Source organism: Drosophila suzukii, unplaced genomic scaffold (genome assembly GCF_043229965.1).
Source record: "Drosophila suzukii unplaced genomic scaffold, CBGP_Dsuzu_IsoJpt1.0 scf_13, whole genome shotgun sequence".
Lineage (NCBI taxonomy): Eukaryota > Metazoa > Arthropoda > Insecta > Diptera > Drosophilidae > Drosophila > Drosophila suzukii.
In genome coordinates, this window is record NW_027255900.1 from 785,986 (window position 1) to 806,539 (window position 20,554).

Here is a 20,554-nt window from a genome sequence, read left to right on the forward strand (position 1 = left end):
TTTAATCTTGTTCTCTTTGGTATATGAAATACTAACTTTTGCCTTTTTAATGTATTTTGGTGCTGCGTCACACTTTAGAGATTTTTTAGGACTTAGTGTTAAGACTGCAACTGAAAGCATCGGACACACAAGAAAATGTGACCACTTTAATAATTGAAATACAGTCCACTCAAATCGGGAAATAAAACGTTTTTATTCTACACCAATAGTAGTACTATTAAAAGTAATTAAAAATTACCCATTTAGATGAGTATCATTAACAGTATTATGAACATTTATAAAAATGGCTCCTTCTTGGATTACAGGCAGAAGGAAGCGTTTCCGACCTAATAAAGTGTATATATTCTTGATCAGGATCACTACCCGAGTCGATCTAGCCATGTCCGTCTGTCTGTCTGTCCGTATGAACGCTCTACCGCCCACAAACCGCCCAAAACTGTGGCTCCTACAGTTTTGATGCTAGAATAAAAGTTTAAACTGTAATGTATTGTTCTCATCAATACCTATCGATTGACCCAAAAAAAAAATCGTAGATATGAACGCGGATATCTCGGAAACTATCAAAGATAGAGAAATGGGATCTCAGATTTAAATTCCTTGTAATTCCTAACGCTCACAAACCGCCCAAACCTGTGGCGCCCACAATTTATATGCTAGATACAACATTTTAATTTAAATTTAAATTTATTAGTCTTGTCAATATGTATCGATTGAACCAAAAAATCCACAAACCGCTCAAAACTGTGGCTCCTACAGTTTTGATACTAGAATAAACATTTTAACTGAAATGTATTGTTCCTATCCATACCTATCTATTGATCCAAAAAAAAAATTTTGCCACGCCCACTCGAACGCCCACAAACCGTCAAAACCTGTGGCGTTTAAAATTTTCACTTTAACGCCCATAACGCTTAAATCTGTCTACCGCCCACATAACCATATATTGAGATCAGGGGTAGGTGGCGCATTTCAGTCTCGCTTTGCTGCTTGCATATGGGCCGTTCTTTTACAAACCGAACGAATTTATCAGGGTTAGGGTTAGTCGCATAAACAGGACCAAAGCGTGAAATAAAATTTGGAGCTAGCGATTATTAAACTGATTATTTTTTTCAATTCGCATGAAATAATCTTGCTAGTATTAAAGATAGAGTGTGCAAGCCAGTATAACATTTTTTACCGTCAAAATAAAAGATGAAAACTAGTTTCCGTTGGCACTGAATGAACAAATAATTTGTTAATTCATGAAATGGCGTTAATGCACACAATGAAAGCGTGAAAGCGGCATCGCATAAATACAGTAGTAGACTGGCAAACAGAGGATACTTTTTAAAAACTAGCTTTTTTAAAAAATTATGAATAAAAAAAAATTTTTTCGGCCTAACCCTGATACACGTGTTTACTTATTTTCCGAAAAGTACACAAAACTGAAACTTTTTTTATGTGTACTTTTCGGAAAATAGGGTACTTTTTCAAAACTAGCTTTATTTTACAAACTTTAAAAAATTCAAACTAAAAAAGTAAGTTTTTTTCGGCCAAATCGTGATACACGTATTTACTTATTTACCGAATAGTATATGTAAAAAAAATTTCAGGCAAATCAAAAATGTCAATTTAAAAAAGGTTGTAAAAAACCTGCCAATATCTCCATTTCCCTTTAATCGCATTAGCTGAGTAACGGGTATTTGATAGTCGAGGTGCTAAACTATAGCGTTCTTCCTTGTTTATATCTGCAGTTAAGCTTATTCCTTTCCCTATGTTTTTTCTTATAAATGACTTCCCCTACGTATGTATCATGTTCGATTTTGTTGTATAATATGTCGAACGGTAGTTGGTTGGTAATGTATAGTCGTGTTATATTTCTGAGCTGCTTTAATTATAATTTCAGAATAATCAACTATGTAGAGTTCATCTTTGATGCAACGAGCAATTTCCTTTCTATTTGTCCACTGGACGTACTATGGCGAGGATCCGCGAAATATAAATTAATACCGCATCTTTGTGTGAAGGACTTAAATTGTGTTGCTGAAAAAAATGTCGATATGCTGAGTTTCTCCTTCTTTTTTTGGAATTAGACACCCTGTAGTCTATTATATTATTACAAATTGTACAGTTCTTCAGGTACTCCTAGAATATTTTGTTCAATTTAGTAGTATATGTTAGTGTGTTCATTTGTTTGTAGTTTTCGTACAGTCCTCTGTGTGCTCTACAATTAGTATCTTCGATTATTTTTGCTCTGTCTTCAGGACTTGGAATAATAGTTAAAATTTTTATTCTAGCATGAAAATTGTGGGCGTCACAGGTTAGGGCGTAAAAAACTTGCGCTGCGTACAAGGCTACGGAATCTAAATCTTAGATCCCGATTCTCTCTTCGACAGTTTCCGAGATATCAACGTTCATATTTACGATTTTTTGAAGTTTGTGGGCGTTAAAGTGGGCGTGTCAAACTTTTTTTGGGTTAATCGATAGGTATTGATGAGAACATTACTTTTCAGTTTAAATTTTCATTCTAGCATCAAAACTGAAGGAGCCACAGTTTTGGGCGGTTTGTGGGCGTTAGAGTGGGCGTGGCACCATTGTTAAACGAAACGTGCGCTGGTAAGAAGCTCAGGAATCTGCATGCCAAGTCTCAATAGCCTAGCTCTTATAGTTTCCGAGATCTCAGAGTTCATCCGGACGGACGGACAGACGGACATGGCTGGATCGACTCGGCTACTGATCCTGATCAAGAATATATATACTTTATGGGGTCGGAAAAGCTTCCTTCCGCCTGTTGCATTCTTTCCGTCGAATCTAGTATACCCTTTTACTCTACAAGTATCGAGTATAAAAACACCAAAGAAATATATTTAAAAAAAATTTTTTCCGATTATTTCTATGGGAGCTATAAGATATAGTTGTCCAATCGGGCTGGTTCCGACTTATACACTACCTGCAAAAGAAAGAAGTGAAGTCTCATGGGAAAGTTTCAGCCCGATTGCTTTAAAACAGTGGTCGGCAGCGGCCTATCTAGTGAGCACAGGGAAGTGTTCTGCCCATCCTCTGCTCGCTCACGTATAACGTACACGTTCGTGTGACTTCGGCATGGGTGCGCTTTTTTGTTGCTGCGGCAGAGGATCTCAGTGCAAAGCAGAGAAACGTCTCGCTACAGCACGCCGCGCGCAAACTTCGTGTTTGTTACACTCACACTAATGCAAGGCAAACTTGTGATGGTAGGTGTGTGCCGACCACTGCTTTAAAACTAAGAGACTAGTTTGCGTAGAAACGGAAGAAATTCGCCAGATCGACTCGTCTAGTGATGCTGATCAGGAATTTATGTACTTTATGTGGTCGCAAACGTCTCCTCCACTGCGTTCTGACTTAAATCGTAATACCCTTTGCATTGGTATAATGATATTCGAAAAACACCGAAGCTATAATTTGTTTCATATTATTTTCCCAACAATTTTCCGATCGTTCCTATGGCAGCAATATGATATAGTCGTCCGATTTTGATAAAATTAAATTCGAAATTCAAAACTATTTTAAAAATGTTATTTCTAAGCGTGGAAGGTTATATGTTAAAAACCACCAAAGATATAATTTTTTAAACATTTTTTCCCGAATGTTCCTAAGGGAGCTATAAGTCCGATCCTTCTGGCTCTGACATATACTACCTGCAAAAGAAATCAGAAATTTGCCAAAGTTTTAACCCTATAGCTTTAGAACCGAGGGACTAGTTTGCGTAGAAACGGAAAGACAGACGGACATAGCTAGATCGACTCGTCTAGTGATGCTGATCAAGAATATATATATGTTATGGTGTCGGAAACGTCTTATTTACTGCGTTGCAAACTTCTGACTGACATCGTTATACCCTCTGAAAGGGTATAAAAATATTAAAATTATACGCTATGGTCAAATTGCCAGTGTTATTTTAGCTTTGAGCTTTGATAGTTGAAATAGAATAAAATTTCTGTAACACTTTGCAAAAATAAAATAAATTACAAATAATATAAAAATAATTGCAAGGGTATAATAAATATTTCATTATTTCTCTGACTCTTTCTTTGACAGCTATATGTTAGAGTCGTCCGATTTTTATTAAATTTTATTTGAAATTCTTAAAAATACAAAAAAAAAAAAATAATAAGTTCCCAAAAGTATAAGATAATATGTCAAAAAACATCGAAGCTATGATTTGTTTCATATTATTTTCCGACCAATTTTCCGGTCGTTCCTCTGCAGCTTTATTATATAGTTGTCCGATTTTGATAAAATTAAATTCGAAATTCAGAACTAATAAAAAATGTTATTGCTAAGCGTAGGAGGTTACATATATGTTAAACAAGGAAGAACGCTATTGTCGAGTACCTCGGCTATCAGATACCCAATTGGTAAGCTAAAAGGACAAAAATGTAATGGAGATATGCAAGCAGCAAAGAGAGACTGAAATGCGCCACTTACCCCTGATCCCAATATATGATTATGTGGGCGGGAGACAGATTTAAGAATAATGGGCGTAAGGGCTGGCGTGGCAAACTCTTTTTTGGGTCAATTTCAGTTTATACTTTTTTATCTATCATCGAAATTATGTGCGCCAAGGTTTGTGGGCGTTAGAGTGGGAGTGGCATATTCGAGTAACAAACTTGCGCTGCGCTCGAAGCTACGGAATCTAAATCTGAAATCCCAATTCTCTGTCTTCGATAGTTTCCGAGATATCCGCGTTCATACTTACAATTTTTGGAAGTTTGTGGGCTGTTTGTGCGCGTTAAAGTGGACGTGGCAATTTTTTTTTGGGTAAATCGATAGATATTGATGAGAACATTACATTTCAGTTAAAATTTTTATTCTAGCATCAAAACTGTAGGAGCCACAGTTTTGGGCGGTTTGTGGGCGTTATAGTGGGCGTGGCACTCTACTGAAACAAACTTGCGCTGCGTAAGAAGCTCAGGAATCTGCACGCCAAATCTCAATAGCCTAGCTCCCATAGTTTGTGAGATCTCAGCGTTCATCCGGACGGACAGATAGACATGGCTAGATCGACTCGGCAAGTCATTCTGATCAAGAATATATATATTTTATACTTAGCTTCCGACAAATCTAGTATACCCTTTTACTCCACGAGTAACGGGTATACAAAATCAATGGGGGGCAGTCAAAGTAGTCACGAATCACACCTAGAGTGTGACTGTGAGAGAAACTAACTTTTTAGTGAGCCAGACGTACAAACATTTTTATGTCCGTCAAATTAGCTTCGGCCTGTTAGCAACGAAAGTGGAACGGTGTAATTTGGAACATGGGGGCTCTTTTTATTTTTAAATTTTCTCGCTTTTTGGGGACCAAATCGAAAAATCTAAAATGCTAGATTGTTAGGAAAGAAAAGATCTATCGATCTAGGTAGGTTTGGGACACATCTGAGGTCTATTAATGTTTCAAAAAAGGTTGTTAAAAAGGTTAATAAAAGGCCGTTTAATCCAGAAACTGAACCATTGGATACTAAGACATGAACCACAATGTAAATAGCTTAGCCATGACAATCATTCGACGCTAACTTTTTATAACTTTATACAACTTTCACAGAGGTTGTGCCAACTTGCACGGTATCGCATTCGAAGGGGCATCATTTTAGCTAATTTCTGAGTTAATTACAGGCAATTCAAACCAACAGTTTTCGAGAAATTCAAGTCTTTTCAATTTTGCCTTTTACCACGCGGTCAAACTGTCCAGGCCAGCGAGAAATCGTATGCACCCGTGACATCAACCATGAAAATATATATGCAAACATTAATTAATTCATACAACTCTCACAGGTTCACGGGTTAATACGATTTATCGCTGGTCTGGACAGTGTGACCGCGTGGCAAAAGCCATAATTGAAAATACTTGAAGCTACTACTTCAAAGGAAGTTGGAAATCCCTTTAAAGAGCCATCCACATCTACATCCTCATCTATCTCAAAAAACTAGATTCTTTTCTTCAGCTTTCTTATCAGAATACAAAAGGTTTACAAAGTAAGTTGACCAAATTGTATACTGATAGTTTTTCATTGTCTTCCCATGTTATTGTTTTTACTAAAACCTGGTTAAAACCGGAAGTTCTAAGTTCCGAAGTTTTTCCAAGTAAGTACACAACTTACAGGCTTGATCGTCCGTCCCGACGTGGATGTGGAGTTTTAATTGCAGTTGACTCAGAATTAACGTCTGAAGTAATAACGTCCGACGAAATAAATAACATTGAATTTCTGTGTATATAACTATCCCTTCCGTGTATTTCTATATACATAACATGTTCATATATTCCGCCATCATCGGAATTCCCGACATATGCGAATCATCTGTCCGCTATCCAGTTTATTTCAAGTAAACTATCAGATAGGGATTAGTTAATAGTTTTAGGTGACTTTAATTTACCTAGGGCGACATGGTCCACCGTCAAAACCTCAAATATATTGTTACCTTCAACGCAGCATGATTTTCTTGACGGTTTGCTTGATATTTCATTGTCTCAAGTAAATCATGTTTTAAATTTCTGAGGACGATTACTGGATCTTTGCTTTGTTTCCAGTCCAGATTGTGTCTGCATAGCTAGAACCTCTGCAATTACTTTACCAGAAGACCCTTATCAACCAACGCTAGAGCTGACTATTGACACGGGTACAAAAGTGTATGAAGTATATGAAAAAATATGCGAATCATCTGTCCGCTATCCAGTTTATTTCAAGTAAACTATCAGATAGGGTTCAGTTAATAGTTTTAGGTGACTTTAATTTACCTAGGGCGACATGGTCCACCGTCGAAACCTCAAATATATTGTTACCTTCAACGCAGCATGATTTTCTTGGCGGTTTGCTTGATATTTCATTGTCTCAAGTAAATCATGTTTTAAATTTCTTAGGACGATTACTGGATCTATGCTTTGTTTCCAGTCCAGATTGTGTCTGCATAGCTAGAACCTTTGCAATTACTTTACCAGAAGACCCTTATCACCCAACGTTAGAGCTGACTATTGACACGGGTACAAAAGTGTATGAAGTATCTGAAAAAATAGCTAAACGCATCCCCTGCTTTCGTAGAGCGAACTTTGCACTCATTAATAGCCTTATAGCTTGCTCGGATTGGTCCAATCTGTACTTAAGTACTAATATAAATGAAGCGGTTAATATATTTTATAACATATTAAACGAAGTTTTTGATACATGCGTTCCTACGTATTATCCTAAAATTTCAAACCAACCTCCGTGGTTTAAAAAAGGGCTGGCACGACTTAAAAATGTAAAGTCTAGACTCTACAAAAAGTTTAGAGCTTCAGGTGCACAAGCTGCCTGTTCCCGATACTTAAGTGCTCGGTCTGATTTCACCGTGCTTAACGCCCAGTGTTACAAAAACTATTTAGCTCGTTGCAAGACCCAGTTTATACTGGATCCAAAACAGTTTTATAGTTTTGTTAACACAAAGCGTAAATCTTCTAGTTACCCATCATTACTTAAATTTGAAAATTCGGCTGCTAGCACTAATCAAGCCATAGCCGATCTTTTTGCACAGTTTTTTCAAACCACCTATTCAACATCAAGTCCTCCAGATCAGTCTCACCCATATGTCATTCCTAAATCAAACTTTATTTGTTGTCCTGTTATAAGTAATAGCTCACTTCTTTTAGATTTGCAAAGGGTCAAACCAGTCTACTCTCCGGGTCCTGACCGGAGTCCCTGGATGTGTGCTTAGGTATTGCGCTGAGACTTTGTGTAGACCATTGCACAAACTGTTTACTTTGTCTTTAGAAACATCCGATTTCCCACACAGATGGAAGGAGTCGTTTGTTATCACGCTTCATAAAAACGGGAGTAAATTGAACGCATGTAATTACAAAGGTATTTCAAAGCTATCAGCTATACCGAAGCTCTTTGAGAACATTATTACGCCTCATTTACCACACAGTTGTAGGTCCCTTATTTCTTCTTGTCAACACTGATTTATAAAACGTAGGTCAACGACAACCAACCTTTTGGAGTTTACTTCATTTGTTATAAGTGGTTTTAGAAAGAAGCGTCAGACTGATGCGGTCTACACTGATTTTAGAAAGGCGTTTGATTCTGTAAATCACCCGATTTTAGTCCGGAAATTGGACCTTTTAGGGTTTCCAGGTGATCTTCTTAGGTGGATCTTAAGTTATTTGAATGACAGGACTCAAAGGGTCATTTTTAAAAACGCTTTGTCATCCCTAATCCGAGTTACGTCCGGTGTACCACAAGGAAGTCATCTTGACCTTCCATTAGTCTTGTGCCTGCAATATAATGACCCCGCACAAAGTTTAGCCTTACAATCGGATCTAAATGCATTTCAAACATGGTGCATGGATAATGAATTGAAATTGTTCTAAGTGTAAACTAATGACATTTTTTCGTGTCAGCCCCCACTACTCAACGTATACTTTGAGTGGTTGTGCGTTAGATAGGATAACGCATGCTGACGACCTTGGAGTCTACATGGATCCTAGACTTAAATTTTCCGATCACATTACTACTATGGTAAATAAAGCCAGGGGCGTACTTGCATTTATCAAAAGGTGGTCGAAGGAATTCGATGATCCCTATGTCACAAAGACCTTGTTTATTTCATTATTCCGACCAATTCTTGAGTACTGCGCTCCTGTTAGGAGTCCCCAATATGGGGTGCATATAGACCGGATTGAGTCTGTGCAAAAAACTTCTTAATATTTGCCTTACGGAGACTTAACTGGGATACAAGCCTAATACTACCATCCTACTCTAGTAGACTACTTCTAATTAACTTACCATCGTTAGCTAACCGTAGAACTATGCTTGGTATTACGTTTATTAGAAATCCTATTCATGGTGATGTAGAGAGTCCCGAGTTACTGGGTCGCCTGCATTTTAATGTGCCAAATAGATTCACTAGAAACTATATGCCTTTAGTATTAAATCACTGTATCTCTAATTACGCAATGCATGAACCTTTTAGAGTACTTTGCAATTATTATAATAGACTATATCATCTAACATCTACTACTGACTCACTTCATATCTTTAAATCAATAATACTATCCTCCCTAGTAACTAATTAGTTTTACTTGATGTATTTTGTCTATTCGTATATTGACCTGTATTTTGAATTGCCTGTTGTTACATTGTCTTTTTCTTTGTCTGCGATTATGTTTACTCGCCCAAAACGGTGATGGGCTCCGCGCGTAACAAGCTTTGCTTGGTGTCGTAGGGCCACTTGTTTGTACTGACCATAGTGCATCAACGTCCAAGAATATTGGCCCAACCTTTGTGAGGGGAGGAGTTAACAAAATTGTGGGGACACGATTTTTCAAATGCATTTTTGAAACATTAATAGACCTCGGATGTGTCCCAAACCTACCTAGATCGATAGATCTTTTCTTTCCTAACAATCTAGCATTTTAGATTTTTCGATTTGGTCCCCAAAAAGCGAGAAAATTTAAAAATAAAAAGAGCCCCCATGTTCCAAATTCCACCGTTCCAATTTCGTTGCTAACAGGCCGACGCTAATTTGACGGACATACATTTTTCGTTACAAATTTTGATGTCAGAATGTGTATATGTATCGTTCATGCAATTTATTGTCAAGTTTCGCTTATTAGAGTTTTAAGACTTTTCAATGTTAAACACATTAAATAATAAATTTGTGTGACTTATTTCCATAGTGCAATTGAAACTATACGCTTTACTATGGCGTTCTCTACACAAAAGGAATTTTTTCATATACCTTTTATAAATGGAAGCTATGACTTGGACTGCCGCAGAGTATGCGTAAATTTGAAGACCTATCCCTCTACTGTCGACGACCGGTGTTGGTCGGCCAACGAAGAGAAAAAGTCACGATTTGTGGTAGATATGGTGGCTTGCAACAAATCACATGAGAACAAAAGTATCAAATCTGAGCGTCGCAATGAATACATGGAATTTGGTTCACTCGACGATTATGGCAGTGATATGATTTTAAAAGATAGTTTAATAAATGCTGCCGATGACACAATCGACCTCTTGCATGATTTAATGGTAAGAAATCACATCATATGTGAGCAGCTACCTATTTCAGGCGATAAACTAGTTACGAGTAAGGAGGAATCTGCAGAGATTAAGAGGATTATGACTGAACGCTACAATCCAGAAAAAGCTGAAGCGTTGAAAATGAAGGTCATAAATTTGGCCAATGCGAACAAGATTGGGTCCCAGGACCTGAAGGAATTTAACAAAATACAGAAGGGTATCGATGATATGAACAAAGCCCAAGAAATTCTTCAGGCGGAAAATTCCTACTTAAAGCGTATCATCGAAAAACAATCGATTCGGTGCAGGCTTGACAACTTACAAATAGACCCAGAGTTGAGCACTGACGTGCAATATCTTCAAGAAAAGATAAACGATTTGGTCAAGGAAGTATCGCTTCTTCGGCAAACTGAAGATATGTTAATAAGGAAGTGTGCTAAAATGTGTAGGGGCGAGTGTAGTCAAACCCCTAGAAGTCATGGCGACTATAGAAATAATGCATTCCTACTGGAACAAGATATTTCAAATATAGAGATTATTTTACAGGAGCGCAATGCTCTGCGTAAGAAATGTAAGCAATTGGAAGCTTTAGGCGACAAGGTTAGTGCACTTGAAATAAAAGCGAATGCGGCTGAGCACCTTACTGGAGATCTTGAGGAAAACCTTAGTCAGCAGAACCAATATATAAACGATATGCAGCAGGAAATGCAACATATGCAGAGCTACTATGAGAGTAAAGTGAATAAAGCAAAGGGAATTGAGGAAACACTCAAGGTAAGTAAGTAAACTATACCTACATAAAATATAAGATTTTACATTTTTTTGCGACGTAGTTTTACTGTAGTTTTATACTAGAGCTCCGCAAGTTCTTCTATTTTTAAATATTTCGTATCCAACCTCAACCCAAAATTTTTAGGGCGGCTGCTCTTATGTAAAATTTTACCCGTATGGTCCGGATGGTCAATCAATATGCACGACAAAAGAATTCAATGGCTTGGATACTAATACATTGACCGAATATGGCCGAGTATCAAAAGTTATATTTCTTTAATATTCCGGATTACTTGAAACATACCTATCCGAACTTACACATATTTTTAGACATGAACTACTTAACCTGTTTATACCCGTTAATCGTAGAGTAAAAGGGTATACTAGATTCGTCGGAAAGTATGTAACAGGTAGAAGGATTCGTACCCGACCCCACAAAATATATTTAATCTTGATCAGGATCACTAGCCGAGTAGATCTAGCCATGTCCGTCTGTCCGTATGAACGCTGAGATCTCGAAAACTATAAAAGCTACAATACTGGGATTAGACGTGCATATTCCTGAGATTCCTGCGCAGCGCAAGTTTGTTTCACCAGGGTCCCACGTCCCAAAACTGTGGGCGTGTTTTGATGCTAGAATAAAAATGTAAACTGAAATTAATTGCACTAAGCAATACTATTCCATTGCCCAAAAAAAAAAATTCGTGCACAAACTTCAAAAATCGCAAATATGAACGCGGATATCTCGAAAAATATCAAAGATAGAGAAATGGGATCTCAGATTTCAATTCTGTAGCCTTGTACGCAGCGCAAGTTTGTTAAGCGAATATGCCACGCCCACTCTAACGCAATACCTATCGATTGATCCACGCCATAGCTGAGTAACGGGTATCTACTAGTCGAGGTACTCGACTATAGCGTTCTTTCTTGTTTTGTTTTGGGTGTTTGGGTTCAAGGTTAGACAAACAAGTTACTTATGTAGGAGTCTACTTTTTATACCCTTACATAGTATGATGATAATGAATTAAGTCAAAAATTTACTACGCAGTAAAGGAGTCTTTTTTGATCCTATAAAGTACCTAGTATCTCGTATAAATACGTAAATACGAAGTTTATATAACTCTTCATGTCGTTCTTATGGGAGCAATGCATTTGCAGAGCAGTTTAATTGTTATAAAATTAAAAAATAACTGAAATATTAAGATACTGTTACATTTAAATTTACTAGCTTAAACGACATACTACTGATTTCGTATTATCTGTACATTAGTTTTACGATTCTTCCTATAACCTATAGCTTCACAATATTGCACACCCACCAACAGCGCGCCCTGTGTCAATTCTTTTATATGCTTATAATTTTTTAAATGGACGCTCCGACTTGAACAATTTTTGGCATTAAGAATGATGTTGATAATCAAAGCGTTAGAGTGGCTTGGCACTCTACTGAAATTGTACTCAACTTGCGCTGTCCCAGAGCCTCAAGAGCTTGCACGCGAAGTCCCAATTTTGTAGCTTTAATAGTTTCCGAGAACTCAGCGTTCATGCGGACGGACAGGCAGATGGTATAAAACATCTGATCGCATTATCGGCTGGGAAATAAATGAAATGGTGGATGCGGTCAAAATAAGCATTCTTTCCAGGAGAGATAAATTGGCGTTCGATTTATAGATATTTTTTTATTTAACTATAGTTTATTAACGTATTAATTTATAAATTGATTGATTCATAAAGTCTATGTATTTTTGATCAGCATCGCTTGGCGAGTAGATCTAGCCATGTCCGACTTTCTTTCCGTATGAACGCTGTGATCTTGGAAACTATAAGAGCTAGAGAGCCGAGATTTCAGGTTCAGATACCTTCGAACGCAGCGCAAATTTAATAAGCGACAACGCAATTTTATATGTATATGAAACCAAAACACCTCTTAACGAGGTAAGAATCTAGTGACGATCCCACCTTCAGCAAATAAAAGTTATAATATCAACTTTTGTGACGACAATGTATTACTAAATAAATACAATTTCTTAATTTTTTTACATTTGGAACGCTTTATCAAAATCCTATATCTATTTCTTAAATTGGCTGTATGAAGAAAAAACTAATTTAAATTGTTACAGTCTATGTAGTCAATCCTTTTAGGTTACGCAATATCTTTTGATTATTGTAGCACTAGTATGCAGTGGGCTTATTCACAAAGTGGACTGCCGTCCACAATGGTGTTTGAAAAGAGTGCACTTTAGTTTTCGTAAGAAAATTTTTACGCAGAGAAGGAATAAAAGTCATTTGAAAAGGCCTACAAAGTATTTCGAACTTTCTTACTAAAGGTGTTTTTCTGCCAAACTAACGAGTCTTGCCAAAAGCGGTAAAACTAAAGATTCTCATATTAAGTTGCTTAAATCACCATAAATGAGAAGGATAGAGAGAGATAGAGAACAATGACATCCACCGTATCTTACAGCAATAACAACTTATCCCAAGAGTGTACAAGAGTGATCTAGAAGAAATACAATAACGTTTACATACGTACATTCTAATACGTAGCAATCTTGCTACAATTTGGCCGTACTGACATTTACATTTACAAATTCTTAAATATATTCACATCTTCTTTCTCGTTTGCCAATCCAATCCTTATTATTTTGACTACTCCAAACACCTTGAAAAGGACATCGCGTCAATTAAAAACCCTAAAATTCTTTTATCAAGTATGTATTATTTCTCAACACTTTGTCTTTAACATAAGGGCCCTTTCTGTATTTCCCTTTCTTCCATTACATCTCATTTCCTTGTCTTTTTATACCCGTCATACTAGATTCGTCGGAAAGTATGTAACAGGCAGAAGGAAGCGTTTCCGACCCCATAAAGTTCTTGATCAGGATCACTAGCCGAGTCGACCTAGTCATGTCCGTCTGTCCGTATGAACGCTCAGATCTCGAAAACTATAAGAGCTAGTCTATTGTGGTTTGGCATGCAGATTCCTGAGCTTCTTCCGCAGCGCAAGTGTGTTTCAGCAAGGGGTCTCGCCCACTCTACCTCCCACAAACCGCCCAAACTGTGGCTCCTACAGTTTTGATGCTAGAATAAAAACTATAACTGAATTGGATTTTTCTCATCAAAAGCTATCGATTGACAAAAAAAGGTTGGCCATGCCCAATTTAACGCCCACAAACTTAAAAAAGTCGTAAGTATGAACGCGGATATCTCGGAAACTATCAAAGATAAAGAATTGGGAATTGTACGCAGCGCAAGCTTACATACTTTCTGACGAATCTAGTATACCCTTTTACTCTACGAGTAACGGGTATAATTATCTGATATTTTTGAGAATTTATTTATTTATATATAAAATATAAATTAAAGCTACATCCTGAAAAATACTTCTTTCTTATGCATGAAGTCACTTTCCTAGGACTTAAATGCATAGATAAAGGAATCTTGCCCGACGACAAAAATACAACGTCATACAAAATTGAGTTCTAGATTGAAACTGTTTATTTATATCAATTTATTTTTATAGGATCTTAAATTAAGGATCGGCATTTGGTCGCCAGATGTGAGCGTGACGCGCAGGTATACACCATAAGAACAGCGTGTTTATTTGATATATATATAAGATATCATTTTATCACTAGATTGTTATCTGTTGTTCGTAAATTCTTAGATTTTAATAAAGGCATGAAAAACAAAGAAAAAGCAAGGCTTAGGTCGCGTTTTTGCAAAGCTTTCGAAACACTAGTTCAAAAAGTAAAAAGAAATCTAAAAAAATAAACAATTTCTATCAGACAATAAACCGCTTGTGGTCTGTGATCATTTGGCAGCCAAATCGTGTGTGTAATCTCAATATTTGTGTATAAAAACACTTAAAACACATTTCTTTTGGTGCGAAAGTGTAAAGATAAAAGAAATGAAACCTTCACATACATATACTGCAGTGCACTGAAAGCTATCGAAAACACTCTCAAATCAATAACTTATACAACTACACAAACCACTCAAAATTTTTCAAAACAACAACGTTATGAATGCATCAAAGCGACTAAGTAGTGAACAATCGGATACCGAAATCAAGGTAGCTCGCACGTCGGACACACAATTGCTGCAACAAATGAATGCAGTTCACGAGTCAACAGAAGGAAATTAACATGTAACTGTTGCAGCTGATCGACGATAAATTTGCGGAGCAAAGGGAGTCACTGGGTAGAGAGTATCGAGAGAGTGAAGCCCTCTTTTTCAACTCTCTACAGGCAAAATTCGATGCAATGATGAACACTGAGATACACATCTTTACGAAAACGAGAGCGGGGAACCGAGGCAATAGAGGTGAATACACTAAAACAACAAGTGTGTGATCTGGATGCTCAACTGGCAGTAAAATGCAATGTACAGGAGGTCTAGGATATTGCATGCAACCTGCCGCATGTCGAGGGGTCAAATTTGAACACCCTCTTCAATCGCCTTTATTTCTCAATAGACCTGACCCCTCCTCCTCAGTAGTAACAGAAAAAATGGATCACGTGTGCGAAAAAAAAATGCAAGCAGCAAAGCGAGACTGAAATGTGTCACCTACCCATGATCTCAATATATGCTTGTGTGCGGTAGACAGATTTAAGCGTGATGGGCGTTAGAGTGGGCTTCAATCGATAGGTATTGACGAGACTAATACATTTCAGTTAAAACACCTATCAATACCTATTGATTGACCCAAAAAAACGTCTGCCACGCCCACTTTAAACGCACAAACCTGTGGCGGCCACAATTTTAATCCTAGATAAAAAACTTAAACTGAAATGTATTGCTCTCGCTAATACCTATCGATTGATCCAAAAAAGTTTCCCACGCCCTCTCTAACGCCCATAACTCTTAAATATGTCTACCGCCGACATAACTATATATTGAGATCACGGGTAGGTGGCGCATTTTAATCTCGCTTCGCTGTAGCTGTCGTAGCAAGCCAAGGCCAAGGACCATGCCGGTCGGTCCGGGCGTCGAATTCTGCCGCTGCAGCGGGGGTCTTTGGGTGGCCGGTGGCTCGGGCCACACCCAGGGTCCTTTTTTCTAGGATTCCGCCTCCCTCGTCGGTACCGTCGTCGCCGGTTTTGGCGGGCCCGTGCTCGGTGTCGGCGGTACCCACGCATCCTGCCGGCCTCTCGACCGGGGATCCCGAGGACTCACCTTGGAGACCCCTTCTTCCCATATCCTGGGCTCCTCCCTCGTCGGTACCGTCGCGGGCCTCTATGGCCGCGTCCACACCACCGTCTGCTGCTGCTGCCACGGCCCCGTCCACGAATGCCCGCGTGCTGTGGATTACGTGGCACCTCCGTCCGCACCACCGTCTGCTCCTCCGCCCGTGCCTGGTGGGCTGCATCCACGTGCGGCTGTGGTTGATTGCGCGTTCGATTGCTCGGGTTGCGGTTGCGCGTTCGGTCGCACTGGCTCGACGTATCGCGGCGTGGGTGGCCTGGCCGACCTCCACGGCGGCGTGGCCAACGGGCTCCTCCGTCGCTATCCCGGACCTCGTTTGCGAACCACTCCCCCTCGTAGCGGGGAGTGAGTGGCACCTCCGGCAGCCACCGCGGAGGAGATGGCGCGCAGGTCTCCTCCCCATTCTCGTTGTTCCTTCCCGGACTTGGCTCCTCGGCCGCGTACCTGGGGGTGATTGGAACCTCCCACTAGTCGCTCTTCCTCCTCCGCCTCCTGTAGACGGGCATGCCATCGCGCCTCCGCCGCTTCGTGGTCCTGACGCAGCCTGACCTGCCACCGTGCCTCCTCCGTCGTCCGGTGCTGCTCCTCGTCCGTCGGCTCCCGGTCCCGGAACCTCTTCCGAGTTTCCTCGGTGGCCCGGCAGACAGCCTCTGCGTGGCCCCTCGGGAGTTCCGCTCCTTCAACGTCCGACGTCCCGCGCGGTATTCGGTTGCCCGCCGCCGCTCTCCGGAGCCACCACTCTCTCTTCGACGAGCCCCTGTAGGGCCGCCATTCTCCTGCGCGCTTCAGACCTCGTGATACGTGTGCTCATCTCAGTTTCTTGACTTGTAATGATCGACAGTCGCCAGACTCCCCTTACATGAAACCTCGGTTGCGCGCCTTCCTCTTTGCCCGACACCGTTATGTCCTTTCCTGGGGCGCTCGCTCTCTTAGGGTACAGCTCTCTTTGCTGTGCCGTCTTCCCCCTTTCTTCGTAAAACACAAACATTGTACTCCCTCAGATCATAGTGGCACTCTGGATGCTGCGGTTCGTTGTTCCTCTGAGTTCCCTAACCAACTTGCTTGAGACCCTAGCATGATCACCCTTGGTGAGTATCCCTGGACGGGGCGTCCCTGGGGTGTATCCTTGGGGTATCCTTAGAGCATTATTGGAGTATCCTTGGGGTGTCCTTTAAGTACTATTGGGGTATCCTTGGGGTATCCTCCGGGTGTCCTTCGGGTATCCTTGTGGTATCGTTGGGCTATCTATAGGGTAACCTTCGCGTGTCCTTTGAGTATCCTTGGGGTATCCTCTGGGTGTCCTTCGGGTATCCTCGGGGTATTGTTGAGCTATTCCTGGGGTATTCTTCTGGTGTCCTTTTGGTATCCTTGGGGTATTATTAGGGTATCCTTCCTGTATGAAATGATGTGCTTTTGCTACTATTGTTGCCGACCTTGTCCGTGTCCTTCCCGCTTGGCGCAACCATGGATGACTCTGACAAATGCCCGACGCTGAATCCTGTTGCCTTGCGGGTGGATAAAACTCAGTCCGGCCAGGGTCCTCTACAGTTAAATTTGTAGAAAAGTATTGGGACGAAACTAGACGGGGAGTTGCCGCGGGGATTTGTGGGGAAAGGAGGCCAGAGTATCCGCGTTGCACCGAGTAAGCAGCTCTAGCGCAACACGGCACCCGAAAGGTATAGTGGAGGGCGGGGATGCTGCCGGCGAAAATACTAACGAAACGAGCGGCGTAGCCGATCCCTGAGAAAATACAAACAAAACTGGACGGCGTGGCCGTTCCCCCTGGATGTGCGACTCACAAGCTACTGGGGTAGGGGGTAGGGATCCGAGGGGAGGATGGCCGGAGGCGACCCTTCCCTGTGCTCCCTGTGGTCGATCGAGTGGTCGTTTGCACTGAGTAAGCTTCTCTGGCGCAACACGATTCCCGACCGGCACAGATCACTGCACGTGGCTCACGACTACCTAAACCGTATTTGGGGCGGGGTTCCCAGGAGAGGGTGGCCAGAGGCGATCCTTTCCTATGCTCCTTGTGGGCGATCGGGTGGTCGTTTGCACTGAGTAAGCAGCTCTGGCGCAACACGATTCCCGACCGGCACAAATCACTGCACGTGGCTCGCGCCTACCTAAACCGTAATTGGGGCGGGGCTCCCAGGAGAGGGTGGCCAGAGGCGATCCTTTCCTATGCTCCTTGTGGGCGATCGGGTGGTCGTTTGCACTGAGTAAGCAGCTCTGGCGCAACACGATTCCCGACCGGCACAAATCACTGCACGTGGCTCGCGCCTACCTAAACCGTAATTGGGGCGGGGTTCCCAGGAGAGGGTGGCCAGAGGCGATCCTTTTCTATGCTCCTTGTGGGCGATCGGGTGGTCGTTTGCACTGAGTAAGCAGCTCTGGCGCAACACGATTCCCGACCGGCACAAATCACTGCACGTGGGTTCCCGAAAAATGCACAAATTCACACGGTCACATACTTCTTCATTCTCTCTTGTCTTTATTAATCGCTAGTACTACTACTGCTACCCCTACTCGCACTCAGTCTGATCGCTATTGTCTGTCCCACTTACTCCTTGGATCCGGCGTGCCGACGCTCGTGCCGCTGTACCACTCCGGGTTGAAGTCCGCTCCTAGGTCTGATCGCCTTGGCTGCCATTCGAGAATGAGAGCGAGCTTCCGCCCTTGCGGCCGCATGTAAGCCCGGCTTTCCGGGTTTCTTCGTATCCCAACACAGTTTCTTGTCGAACCTCCCGCCTATCGCTATCGGCACTATCAGCTGTTGGCCCTCGGTCGACCAACACTGGGTGGTTTTCCAGCCCTGGTGCGCGCGATATTTAAATCGGATAAGCTTAGCTTCTAGTTTGAACTTAAATAAATTGCCTTTGTGGCGTAACTACTTATATTATAATTATAACTTATAAATAAATGGCCTTCGTGGCGTAATCTCCAATTGTATGCCTTCGTGGCGGAAATAGAAATGGCGAAATGTGGAGGGTGTGTTTCACGCATCCTCACACCCCCACCCCTTTCTTCGGCGTGTTTATGGCGGAGGGAAACGATCACCTCCCGCCCGGCGGTGATGGTGACTCGGAACCGATGGCCCTCGATCTGGCGCAGGTAGCGCACCCTCCGTCGATCCTGCTCCTGGATGGATGCGACTAGGGCTGTAGGCAGTCGTCGCTGGTGGGTGTCTACCCTCCAGCCGACTGGGGCGACGATCCACTGGGCCTCCTCCATAACTTGTCCAGCGTCCGGACACTCCCGGAGGGCTTGCAGGACCTCATCCTCCTCTTCCCTGCTGAGGAACAATTTCAGGTCCGGTTCCCAGCCCAGCTCGCTTGGTGCGATCGTGCGGCCGGGAGTTTGCGGTACGGCGCGCGCAGAGGTGCCCAGGCCCGGCGATATTGGGTGCGGCGATCGCTGGCTGTGCGGTCGAAACCTCCCTTCCGGGGTTCGTGGGGAGCTTTGCAAACGTCCGGGCGTTCGTGGTAGCGGACTGGTATAGTGGCTTCCACCTCCTGGGGGTGACGTCTGTCGCGGCGTTCTGGGAGATGCCCTCGGGGGCCGCTCTGGTGGTGATCCGGGCGATGCCTCTGGTAGGGCCGGCGGTGGCGGGTCTACGAAACCCTGGGGAGCGTTTCCTCCGACTCCTGGGTCCTGCGTCCTCCTCGTTGGCTTCGTCGGAACCGTGCCCGGAGCTGAGTCTCCTCCCAGCGTCGGCTTCCCCAGGCTCTGGGTTGACGTAGCCGCCGTAGTCCTCCCAGGCCCGGTTAGCTTCGTCGATGACCGGCTGTTGGGGCGCGCGAAGTTGCCCGGCTCCAAAGCGACCGTCCATCGCCACGGAGGAGTCATCGGAAGACATCGGGCTTCCCGAGGGGCATCGTTCGGCTTCCCGCCGGCATTGCTCAAGGTAGCCGGGTGCGAACGCGTGGTGCTCCTGGCTCTGGATCCAAGCATCCACCGAACGGTGAACTGTTGCCGTCCCCGGTTCGCCGGATTCGAAGACCTGCAGCCGTGCCAAACGGGCCACCGTGGGTGCTGTCGGGTCGTCGTCCTCGTCCCCCGATGCTCCAACTGCAAACGCCGCAGGTGGCTCGCCGCTAACTGCGATGCTTGCGTCCGGCGACCACGGCACGGTGGAGATGGAGTCGCCGTTACGAGCTTCGCGTGACTGGAGGCTGAGGATTGGGCTGAAGCTGGGTGGTGTGGGGCTCCGGTCTGACAGGACCGAGTCCCGGCTGGGGGGTGCGCCGTCGTTGGTATCCGTGTCCGAGTCACGGTGGTCGACCGGTTGGTAGACCCCTGCGACGAAGTATGGGTAGAAAGGCTCCATCCTGTTGTTGTAGTTCCGATCTGTAAATTGCTAGAATATTAGCCTAGGTCTACGTTCCTTATTGGCCCTGCCTGAGTGCGAGGATCGACATATCTAGTGGGTACAACTCTCAGCTTAACCTAGTTTTCTACTAAAGTTATTACTACGATGCTTTGGGTACATTCGTCGACTCCCTTATGTTGGGCACGCGCTCTCTCCGGTGGCTTCTTCCGGGTTCCCTAGTTGGTCACTGCGTTGGTGGT

The 20,554-nt window shown here is 42.6% G+C and overlaps 1 protein-coding gene across 3 annotated transcripts in view; it reads left to right on the forward strand.

Moving 5' to 3' along the window:
* Positions 1-9,565: 9,565 nt before the first annotated feature.
* Positions 9,566-20,554, forward strand: part of LOC139354692 (polyamine-modulated factor 1-binding protein 1-like) — a 201,196-nt gene continuing 190,207 nt past the window's right edge. For 2 of the 3 annotated variants that reach the window (XM_070998933.1, XM_070998934.1), the window contains exon 1: positions 9,568-10,783. In XM_070998933.1, coding sequence (XP_070855034.1) covers positions 9,689-10,783 — 1,095 coding nt within the window. In that variant the 5' untranslated portion in view covers positions 9,568-9,688. Of the gene's footprint in view, positions 10,784-20,554 lie in introns of all 3 variants that reach the window. The other variant, XM_070998935.1, reaches the window with a different exon arrangement.